Source organism: Mytilus trossulus, chromosome 4 (assembly GCF_036588685.1).
Source record: "Mytilus trossulus isolate FHL-02 chromosome 4, PNRI_Mtr1.1.1.hap1, whole genome shotgun sequence".
Lineage (NCBI taxonomy): Eukaryota > Metazoa > Mollusca > Bivalvia > Mytilida > Mytilidae > Mytilus > Mytilus trossulus.
Window position 1 is genome coordinate 15,875,279 of NC_086376.1, and position 12,045 is coordinate 15,887,323.

General features: G+C 31.9%; 1 protein-coding gene across 1 annotated transcript; it reads right to left on the reverse strand.

Moving 5' to 3' along the window:
• Positions 1-4,185: 4,185 nt before the first annotated feature.
• LOC134713754 (uncharacterized) lies at positions 4,186-6,430 on the reverse strand. The gene is made up of 2 exons (XM_063575042.1): positions 6,105-6,430; positions 4,186-5,562 (listed from the first exon to the last, which is right to left on the reverse strand). The coding sequence occupies exons 1-2, from the start codon at positions 6,388-6,390 to the stop codon at positions 4,901-4,903; spliced, it is 948 nt and encodes a 315-aa protein (XP_063431112.1). The 5' UTR covers positions 6,391-6,430; the 3' UTR covers positions 4,186-4,900.
• Positions 6,431-12,045: the final 5,615 nt, after the last annotated feature.

A 12,045-nucleotide genomic window follows, 5' to 3' on the forward strand; every position in this document is an offset into this window, starting at 1 on the left:
ATCATATTTGTCATCTTTAAACTGTACATTGATAACAAGTATGATAACTTATAGTCCAGTCAAACTAAGATTTAACCTCAAACTAATTGCAACAGAAAATGTTTTAGTTCTAATCTAAAGTATTATGCCCTTTATATACACAGAAAAAAGTCCCATAAAATCTAACTTGAGGAAAACTCAAAATCAGCATTTTAAATTTCCTATGGAAATTTACATTGGGAGGGGAGATAACTCTTACAAAAATGAGTCTTTTTTGTCAGTTTTTGGTTGTTTTTCTTGAAATTTATGTAGAGTATGATACTTTGATGGTGTTATAAGTTTGTATTTGACAAAATTATATAATCTTCTGCTCATGAAATGTACAAAACCTAAGTGTTATGGGTAGTTTTATTTTTTTCATGCATTTTTCATTAAAGAAATTGCAAATTTGAAGCTTTGTAACCATTTTGAAAAAATAATGTGAAAATTTGGTATTGTTTATATCTGTATATTATATTTTTTCAGCAACTTACTTATCTAAAGAAACTTTAAACCACAAAAAGAAGAAAACATGCTTTATTATTTTTATTAAATTTGAGATTCTTTACTTTGACATGTTGAAAAATTCAAAAAATGGTCAACTAATAAATTAAGAAATCTAGATTATAGCTTGATAAAATATATGAAAACACCTTAAATGTTGTTTGTTATACTCTAAAGACTGCTAAAAAATCAAGAATCAATACATTCTGATGAATAGAAGCGGTAAAGTTATAATTTTGTATCAATTTTTATTGAAATTTCTGCCTTTTTTGCAAGAGTTATTTCCCTTTTCAATGCAAATCTCCATAGGAATTTTAAATGGTACTTTTTTTAGTTTTCCTCAAGTTAGATTTTATGGGACTTTTTTCTGTGTATATTTGGGGTATAATGCTAAAGATTAAAACTTAAAAATCTTCTGTTGCAATTACTTTCAGGTTAGGATCAAATTTATGCTAGATTGACTGGACTATTATAGATCTTTATCATTGATATTCCCCGAAAAATATATGACAATAGTTAATATTAACAACTAGGTTACAGAGGACCCTTAACTTATCATGTAGAATTCCACCTCCGCTTACCGCATTTTGAGCAAATACTAGTAATAGGTTGTCAACTTAATACCCGACTTATGATATGACGAATGCTGTAAGGGCGACCTGATATCTAAATTCGGTTTTTAGGAAAGAGAAACAACTAATTAAGATTTGGTTAACAAAAAATAAAGGTCATGGTCACATAAGCTTTAGCTCTATTTTTTTATTCGTGCGTAACTGATGTCAAATAAATAGCCTTTGGTGAAAAGTATAGTCATACAAATACTTAACTCCGAGGAAAATGCAAAACGAAAGTTTCAGAAATAAATGGCAAAATCAGAAACCTCAATCACACCAAACGAATGGATAACAACTGTCATATTCCTGACTTGGTACAGACATTTTTTTATGCAGAAGATGATGGATGTAGACGAAACGCGCGTCTGGCGTACTAAATTATAATCCTGGTACCTTTGATAACTATTTATAGCTAGTTAAACCTCACACGTATATGACAGTCGCATACAATTACATTATATTGACAACGATGTGGGAACAAAACAAATAGACATAATAGGCAAAAATATCAACATTAGTTTCTTTTGCCATACCAACATATCAACATTTACCAGACTTGGTTTGATGATAATCCATGAAATTAAGAATAACGGTGGGGAAAAAATGTAACACAAATTAAAAATTATATTTTGTATTAATACGTCTATTTGATGGTGGCTAAAAATATGTGTTTTAAAATTGAACCTAAAGGGATGATTATTTAAATTATTTTTACATTTGTCAATAAAGACAAGTTATATTGCAATAATGTCATGATTGAAACATAAAAAAAAATTGTTTAGGTAATTCTTGTTTTAAATCAGCCAGAACATTCCGGTGACAGAAGCGGACCATGACATTCGGGTCCTCTCGAAACATCAGAGTGCATATCGGGTTTACGTGTGGTTCGTTTAGCTAACCCTCTAGATTAATGTGTCGGAATACGATAGTGTATTTGCGTTATTTGATTTTATTATTTTTATATCGACTGTTCTTTTCCTCCCAGACTGTTGTAGAATGTATGATTGTCTTGTCTTATTGCAATACATCACCACATAACCTTCCATTAGTCGTATAGTCAATTAAAATCCTAGAATGATCTACTATAGTATGTTGTCACTGTAACGGGATACTGCTATGTACCATTCTTACCAACTCAAAAATACTGATTCGTTAAATTTCTCAAGGTTTGTAACCCATTACACAGCAGTAATTAATAAATACGTAAATCATATAACTGCATGACACGTTCATTATTATTTTCTGTTTGTTATGTATATATTTTATATCAAGGGATTAACCTTTAATGATATGACGATTTAAAACAATGACAGGTTGTTTAAAATTAAAATATCAAAGAATGTATGACTACATGCAGATGACATATTTGATTGTATAGTAGAGTCTAGATTTAAGAAATTCCAATCAAAATTATCGTACATAAACAAGGCCGTTAGTTTTATTTTTTTAGTTTTTGAATTGTTTTACTTTGTCATTTCGAGGCCTCTAATAGCTGACTATGCGGTATTGGCTTTGCTCATTGTTGAAGGCCATATAGTGATCTATCGTTGTTAATGTATGTGTTAGTTGTTCTCTTGTGGAGTATTGTCTCATTTCCTATCATACCTCATCTTCTTTTTTATACTATCTTTTGTTATAAAATTAAAAAGTGATTTACTTTATAATCTTCCAGCATATCATCACTCAATTGAAACACAAACATTTTTGTTATGCTATCTTTTGATCCATAGAGCAGAAAAAAAATCAAAACCGATTAGTTAAGGTTGCGTACAAGTTATCATTTTGTCCAGATTATAATTTTTATTTTGACTTTGTGCAAATTGTAATTTTTACGAAAATTGCTCGTCAAAATTTGACTAAAATTCACTTATAACTTGAAAAATAATTAAAAGTGTGGATTTTGTTATAAAAAAGCATAAACAAACACTATAGATTGTTCATTCAATGACCACACAATAACTCTTATTCACAAAATAAAATAAAAAATACTCAGATGGAGACAAAAAATGTAATTGATACACGCATATCAATTGATTATGATAGTACAAAAGAAATTGGCTTCAATTACAATTCTGATAGAATAATAAAGTTTGGCCCAGTGCATGGTAGTATAATAGACATTTTTTCCTGTTATTATTCTGAGAGTTTGATAGAAGTTTACCGAATAGACAATCAGAAGGACACTGACGTCGACACACCAATAAGCGTTCCAGAAAAAAATGAGCTGTCTGGTCAACAGATCCAAGCCGCACATTTAATCAATGAAAAGAATGAAACGGAAATAATCCAGACTAGCTGTGAGGGATTATTTCATTTAACCAATTTATTAGTGTGATCGTGCCCTATGATCCTCTAATTATCTAAGAGGGGTAATTACTTTGTATAGAGAATATTGGAACAGCTATACTAGTTTTAAGAGCATATTTGTCGAGGAATCAAATTGAAGCTGTTGAAGACTCATTTTTATTACCATCAACAGTTACCGAACTCCAGCTTTCGCTAGGTGAGCATTTACAAAGCTTTCAAAAACTTGTGTTCAGTGATTTTTTCATGTAAATGGAAACGGGGGTGCACCACTTCTGAATGTCAACGTCAAAAGCAAAAGATGCTGTGCATTTTCGATGCCATAATCCACTCACATGCTCAAATAAATGATACAGAACTATTCATATATTTTGGAAATAAGGTTTATTTGTGTGGTCATTGATCAAAAATTCTTAAGTGTGTATCAAAAAGTAAAATCACAAAGATACTGGATTCCGACGAAAATTCAACATCAAACGAATGAATAACAACTGTCATATTCCTGACTTTGATACTGGCATTTTCTTATGTTGAAAATGATGAATTGAACCTGGTTTTTATAGCTAGCTAAACCTCTCACTTGTATGACAGTCGCTTAGAAAGGGTTCATACATGTATAAATATTTATTTTATCATTCTTTAGTAACTGTTTACAGATAAATCAATGTGAAAATAATGCTCCAAAGAATAAGTTTATTCCAAGACAGCAATCATTTATAATTCATGGAAAGAATCTATTCATAAACAACATCAAACATCTCGTGTGCTTATATTGCCTCTTGAATTACAGAGGAAGGAGTGTTTTTCCAGTACTAATTTTTATAATATACTCATAGAAATTAGAATGGGAGGATTGACGTTTACCCACCTATCTTTTACTAAATTATATTCCCGGTACCTTTGATAACTAACTACTTTTACTCATATTTTTATTTTGTTTTAAAATTTGATGTATCAGTTCACATTTCTTAATTCTAAAATACTAATTCATCAAATTTTACAAAACATTTTCATCAAAAAAAGTTTAAATTAAAACTAAAAATCAAAAATATAAAAATGAGCCATCAAATATTATGTGCCGCTTAATTATATGCAATCGATTATTGTATCTACAAAGTTGAACAGGGGGTTTACCATTAATGATTTGACAATTTGAAACAATGAGCAGATGTTTAAATCTTAAACATAAAAATAAATTATGACAACGTTTAGATGGCATATTTGATTGTATTATAGGTTTTGGAAAATCCAATTAAATTTATTTCATTTATTTTAATAATAAATAACGATTTCCAAACAAAATATATCCCTTCACAACAAACGATCAATTAAAAGCAGTTTTTCTTCCGATTATCTTTCCACATGTTCCATCCACAATGTAGATAAAAGTCAAAGCTGACGAATATACAGTACATACAGATAATGAATTTAGTTGTTTTTTCATTTTATTTCAAAATATATCACCGGTTTGACTTTTTGTTTTTCCATGCTCCTTCGCCAAAATTACAAGTTGACACTTTATGCGGCAATGTTCTGAGGCTTTTATTGACAAGATTTTGTTTATCTCGCCTTGGCTGTTGAATTCTCGGTGTCTCGTTTGACATATCTAGTTGATACTGTCTTGGCTGTTCCTTTGATTGTTGTGTTTTTATTTCGGCATGTAAGGAAACGACTGCTTTTGTTAGAGCGACAACATTTTCCGATAATTTTTCACACGTTTTCTGTGTTTGGTCCTGTTTTCTTTCTAAATTTTGAATAGCCCTTGTATGTTCAACTTCCAGCTTTCTTTTTTCATCCGCTACTCTTTTTAACGCGGCATCTTTCAGAGTAATTTGTTTCTGTAAATAGTCAATTGTTTGCTTAAGTCTACTGATTTCCCTTTCCATGTCTTGATTTTTCATTTCCAGTATTCGTATTTCTCCTCCTTGGTTGTTGGCCTTGTCCTTCAACTTCTTTAAATCTTCAAGCGCTCTTATTTGCTGGTCATGCACTGTAGACAGCTTTTCCTTTTTATTATTTAACTTTTCTTCTAATTCAATAACTCGTAATTTTGCGTCATCCATGCACTTTTTCCTATCTTCAAAGAGATTTTCTGCTGATGGGAATTTTCTACCACTGTTGGCTATAAAAATGAAATCAAATGATTTTAATTTATCTATAACAAAATATTTCACCAGTTGGAATCATTTGATATCTTTTGTTCCAAAACATTTCTGTGAAGTGAAGTTTTTACCATCTATTTTCAACAAGGTATTTTGCAACAACCTTACAACAAAAAAGTTTAAATTAAGAGCAATCAAGAATGATAAAAGAGGGACGAAAGATACCGGAGGGAGAGTCAAACTCGTAGATAGAAAATAAACTGACGACGCCATGGCTTAAATAAAAAGACAAACAGACAAATGATAGTGCAAGAAAGAAGAATATACAGTGCAGGAGAATTTATCAATCCGTTAAGTTAGTAGTCATTTAAAATGGTTTCTATTAAATGGTTTCTATTTTCAAAAGAAAAATAAATCAATTGACATCTAGAAGTATATCAAATTTATATTTACGACAACTATAAACTTCTAAATCGTATTCAACAAAATTCTACCTAAAAAAGATATCTGAGTATTTTACGTAAAGAATTACATAATATATCATATAAAACATCCTTCTTACCAATTTTTTTTGCGGCCTTTTCAATTTCATCTACAATATGGTTGTTTCCAGAAAGAGACAGAGCGTCCAAAAAGTTATTATAGTTGTTTCCACCTCTTCTTATCAATATTTCTAGGAGAATTTGACATTGCTCATCGCTGTCTTTTTCTAAACCTATCTTACTCCTTTCGTCCCAAGTCAGACTGTCATCTTTTAGTAAATTGTCCATCACTTCACCAATGTTTGTGATATTTTTCTTAATAAAAAGATTGCATTTTGAAAGTGCTGTTTTATAGTTTGAATCCATTGTTTGGAAGCGTGGGCACCAACCGCTGTTTATATCTTAATGAACCCGCAAACATTTAATATTTCGTAGATTAGTCATAATGAAGTAATAGCTTCTTTTATCTCAATTAGGTGTTTAAATCTTAATTATAATCGAGCATGTCATCTGCAAGTCATTCGAGAAGTAATGAAGAAAAGAAGTTATAATGTAAAGTTTCGGTACATTACGGAATAGTTAAAATATATAAAGAATTTTGTGCGTAGGAAATATTTGTTTTAATTATGAATGTACTTCGTTCATGTCATTTTTTTCCCCGTGCCCAATCAGGTTAGGTCTTACTTATTCTGTCCAAATTATATTTGCTCAAGTCGGTGCTAGGCGTCGTCTTAAACTTGTAGGAAATTGGGAGGTTTTTAGCTCCATGTTTAAGACCTCACTGTGACTCGCAATGAAGAACAGCAATAAAAGCGATTTCCTTTGCTTTTTTTGTTGTTGTGCATGTACTTATTTTGTGTCATGGATAAATACACCATATTCGTTGTTTTTTTTTCTATTACAAAAATCACTACTAGTATATAAAAACCACAAAAATAACCAAAGATACCAGCTTAAACATCTGTATGTCTGACGCGCGTTTCGTCATCAATAGATTCAATAGAACAGTACATGACGCTCGAAAAAAAAAGTCCAAATCAATTACGAAGTTAAAGACTATATGGAATTTAGAATTAGTTTATAAGAAATGACTGAGATTTTATTACAGTCATTCCTATGGACTTTCCGGACTAAATTATTATGGACTTTACGAATTGATTTTCCTCCAAGTTCAGTATTTTTGTGATTTTACTTTTTAAAAAGAAAGCACATACATCGGCTAAAACAGCTTGTGTTAGATAAATCATGCAAACGAATAAAAGGGTTTACCCTTTCGAAATATCTGCGTTCAACCACAAGTATTCTTAAGGCTGGTACCTTTCATTTTGTTGTATAGGTTTTTGCTGTGTTTTGTATGTTAGTTGGGTTGTTTATAAGACTGAAAAAATGTTTTATTTTGCGGTCGTATAAGAGTATTAAGTAAATGACCAAAAAAATTCCAATGAAAAAATCAAAAGCTCAAACAAATTAAACAGTCAAATGCATATTGAACACGGTTTATAGCGGTGACCTTTATAGATCTTTAGCTAGGTAAGTACCTCACGTGTATGACAGTCGCGTAAAAATATTGATAACAATGTGTTATCAAATCATACAGACATTTTTTGTTATAGGGTAAAAATGCCAAAAGTACAGGTACAGCAGTCAGCATTGTACATATTACAATCTTGATCACTATAAAAACAAAAAAATATTTCAACAAAGAAATACACACAAAAAAAACCACATAGATAAAGTACATTAAATGGGGTTGTTTAATGTGCTGTGTTTGTAGATTTTGGATCTTGACACGGTTTTTAAATTGGTCCACTTAGAGGTTCAAAAGCTCCCCAATTAAATTTTATTTAATTTCATCAACAATTTAATTATTGAGGTTGTTTAATATGTCGAATATAAATAAATGCAACAGTAGTATACCGCTGTTCTCAAGTCATAAATCAATTGAAAGAAAACAAATCATCCGGGTTACAAACTAAAACCGAGGAAAACACATCATCTATAGGAGGAAAACAATCAAAACAACAGAAGATTGATGTACAATCGTGTATTCATATTTTTGTCAGCTAAACTTTTCTTCCTGTCCAAATAAAGACATGAAAATGGAAACCAAGGATGCGAGTTCATTTGCAGAATAGCTAACTCAAGATTTGTGAAAAAGGTCATTTATTCAGAATATCATAAAGCATTATATAACTGACAGTGATGGACAATTATGTCATCAAACAAAACTGAATAAATGACAACAATTGCAAAGGTGGGGAATAAATACCGCCACTCAACAATAAACAAATTACAAAACATAAACAAACAATTATATACAATCAACATATATATGATAGAATAATAATACTAAAACTTTTTTAAAAAAAAGAGGGTGTAGGTGGGTGGGAAATTGAAAATCTTTACTTTTCTGGCAAAACAAAAATAGCGTCTAGTAGCATTCAGTGCAATTGCGATAATGCGGGCGCAACTTGACGCTTGTTGAAAGTTAGCATGCACTTTAACCTCATTGGTCAATTAAAATATTTGTGGCCAATGATAATTAGTATTGACCCTGATCATGCCATGACCATGCTGACCTTGACTGCCTGTAATCGAAAACTTGCATAATTCCTAGACAAAGACCATGGAAATTTTCGGTTTCTTATTACACCATTGATAAGAAATAAAACCTACACAAGTTGAAACAGTAGCCCATAAAGCTAAAATTTAGTGTATAAAAATTTACTGCCAAAAATGTTTTTATTATAATAAAACTTATTTTTTGTCAGCTAAACTTTTCTTCCTGTCCAAATAAAGACATGAAAATGGAAACCAAGGATGCGAGTTCATTTGCAGAATAGCTAACTCAAGATTTGTGAAAAAGGTCATTTATTCAGAATATCATAAAGCATTATATAACTGACAGTGATGGACAATTATGTCATCAAACAAAACTGAATAAATGACAACAATTGCAAAGGTGGGGAATAAATACCGCCATGATCCCCAAGTCCCTGAGTTGGGGAGACCGCCACCCGAGACATCCTTGGAGACTACTTTTTATGACAAAAGGAAAAATTCAGAAAAATAACATATCTTTCAACTCAAAACATTAGTGTAAATAACAAAATTAGGCAGAGCAAGCCCTGTTGACCTCTACCGTAACTGTTTGGCCAGTAGAAATGCCAATGTAAAGCAAACCCTTTTGACCTTTACATTCCCATGTCATACTGTTTGAAGTTCATCCTATTACCAACATTAAAGTAACTTAAATGTGTAAGGTACGCAGAGTGAAACAATATAATCAAAGACAAAATACATAGTTATATATAAAAATTAGCAAAAATGAAAAAATACAATACAAATATATTTACATATCATTTTGCAAACAATATTGAACAATGGATTGAGCAAGCCCTGTTGACCTCTATCCATATTGACATAAAAGTCTACTCTAAATAAACGCAATGACGTAATTAAAAGAAAATAGTAAAAGATAGAGCAAGCCCTGTTGACCTCTACCAGCTTAATTAATACATAATGGAAAAATATAATTTATTTGGCAGAGCAAGCCCTGTTGACCCTCGTCAAATCACAGTCAAAAATTATCCATTCGAATGTAATTTTGCAATGCATTTGATTTCCATCTACCCATTTGTTGTATAACAGATAAAGATGTGCCTTTAGCTGCTTCACTTGTTGCAGCGCCTATTCTAAAACTATGACCCTTGTAAAGCTCTGGGCTTAAACCTATACAAATTAATAGGGACTTCAAAGAGGAATTGAAATAAGTGTATGATACTGGTGTACCACAAAGAAATTGAAAAAGGGGACCTGACTTGTGTTTTGCTACCTTTATATAATCCATCATTGTTTTTACAGGGCAAAACGAATACCTCGGCAGTAATTGCCCAACGATCACGTGACCAACACCATACACAGTGATTATGTAATCACAGAATGACGCGATGTCTCGAGCCAATTTCTCAGGATTCTTCTCGCTTGTCAAGTCATTACCGCCAATTTGAATAAATACAGAATCTGGTTTAAAAGTGTCAAACACTTGCATAAATTCTGGTTTCTGAATGCATTTACGACCCGGACGCAATGTACTACCACCGAAACCGGCAAATTGAACCTGAATTTCGGTACCATCGAATCCTAAATTGTATAGCCCTTCTGCACGATTCTCGTACAAAAATGATTCTAATCTATGTACAAATGAATGACAAAAGGCCCTTGGGGAAACTACTCAGCTAAAAAATTAAATTTTTTGCTCCATGCCTAAACCAAGAGCCTAGCTATGTGCATACTGAAAAGTAGCAAAGTATAGACCCCTGGCTTGACATCACACCAATCCAATTGGAACGATGGTTCAAAATAAATGCATGAGGCTATCAGGAAGCCTATGAGGCTATCATTCCTAGAGGCTATCATGCCTATGAGGCTATGAGGAAGCCTATAATGAGAAAAAAAATACCTTAGATTTAAAAAAAAATGAATAATTGGGGTTCTTTGATAAGCCAAATTTAACTGTGTATTTTGGGCCCGGTTTTCAAATTGGTTCGCTTTGAGGACAAAAAGTTCCAAAATTGGTCCGCACTGAGGACACAAAATTTTTAGTTTCTTTGATTTGCTGATCTAATCATATATCTAGATTTTGGATATTGGTCCAGATTAGGTAAATGTCCAATTTTAAAATTTGAAGTCTAAGCTACCATTCATTTTTTGCCAGAAACGTTAGCTGTGTCGACTAACTTATAGTTTTAAATAAATGAATCATAAAACTGACTTAAAAGAGGGACGACAGACACCATAGGGACAGTCAAACTCATAAATCTAAAACAAACTTACAACGCCATGGCTAAAAATGAAAAAGACAAACAGACAAACAATAGTACATATGACAAAACACAGAACACTAAAGAATAAACAACACGAACCCTACCAAAAACTAGGAGTGATCTCATGTGCTCCGGAAGGATAAGCAGATCCTGCTCTACATGTGGCACCCGTCGTGTTGCTTATGTGATAAGAAATCCGGTAAATAGTCTAATTCGGTAGGTCACATTCATGAAAGGGTAGGGGATTGTAGTTAAGAAGTAAGGACCATATCCAATATCATTTGTGAAACGGTTATTCCATAACAGTCAACCAACTCGTGATGGCGTCCGTAAAATTTACGAAGGGATGATTTCAACTCCACCATTTGGAACTCTTGGTTTAATAGCTTCCTTGTGAGCAGCAACTCTCTACCATGATAAGAAATGCAAGCACGGGAATATCGTATCAATTGGGAGATATGATACTTAAATCATCAGATATAAAATAGAAAGTACCGAACATGAAATACTGGCAATTATTGAAACGACTATAGTTCAAAATTAAAATAAGGATATGTGGTATGAGACAACTATCCACTTGAGTTCAAATGACGTACATGTGAGTAATTATAACTCAGTATACCTTTAACTAAATCGAATTGTCGGAGACTAAAATATTTATTAGAATACTGCTGACGGATTTCGAGAAACGACAAAAAAAAATGAAATCACAAAAATACTCAAACTCCGCGGAAAATTCAGTCGGAAAGTCCCTAATCACATGGCAAAATCAAATGACAAAACACATCAAAAACGAATGGAAAAACAACTGTCATATTCCTGACCTGGTACACACATTTTCAAATGTAGAAAATGGTGAATTGAACCTGGTTTTATAGCGCTAAACCTCTCACTTGTACAACATTGTCATCAAATTCCGTTATATTTACAACGATGCATAATAAATAAAATAGTCAAAATATGGGTACAGCAGTCATCAAAATGAATAGTCTGAGAATACAGTGACATTGTTCAATACCAAGATGTAAGCATTGAGAGGATGAAGGATAGTAAGGGTTCATAAATGTATAAGATTTATTTAATTTTGCTGAAACTTATTCATCTCCTCTTTCTAAGCATATTATGTATAAGTCTGATGACGCGCGCTTTCTTTGTTGTTCGTTTTTCGAAAAGTGCTAAAATTATAGACCAAAAA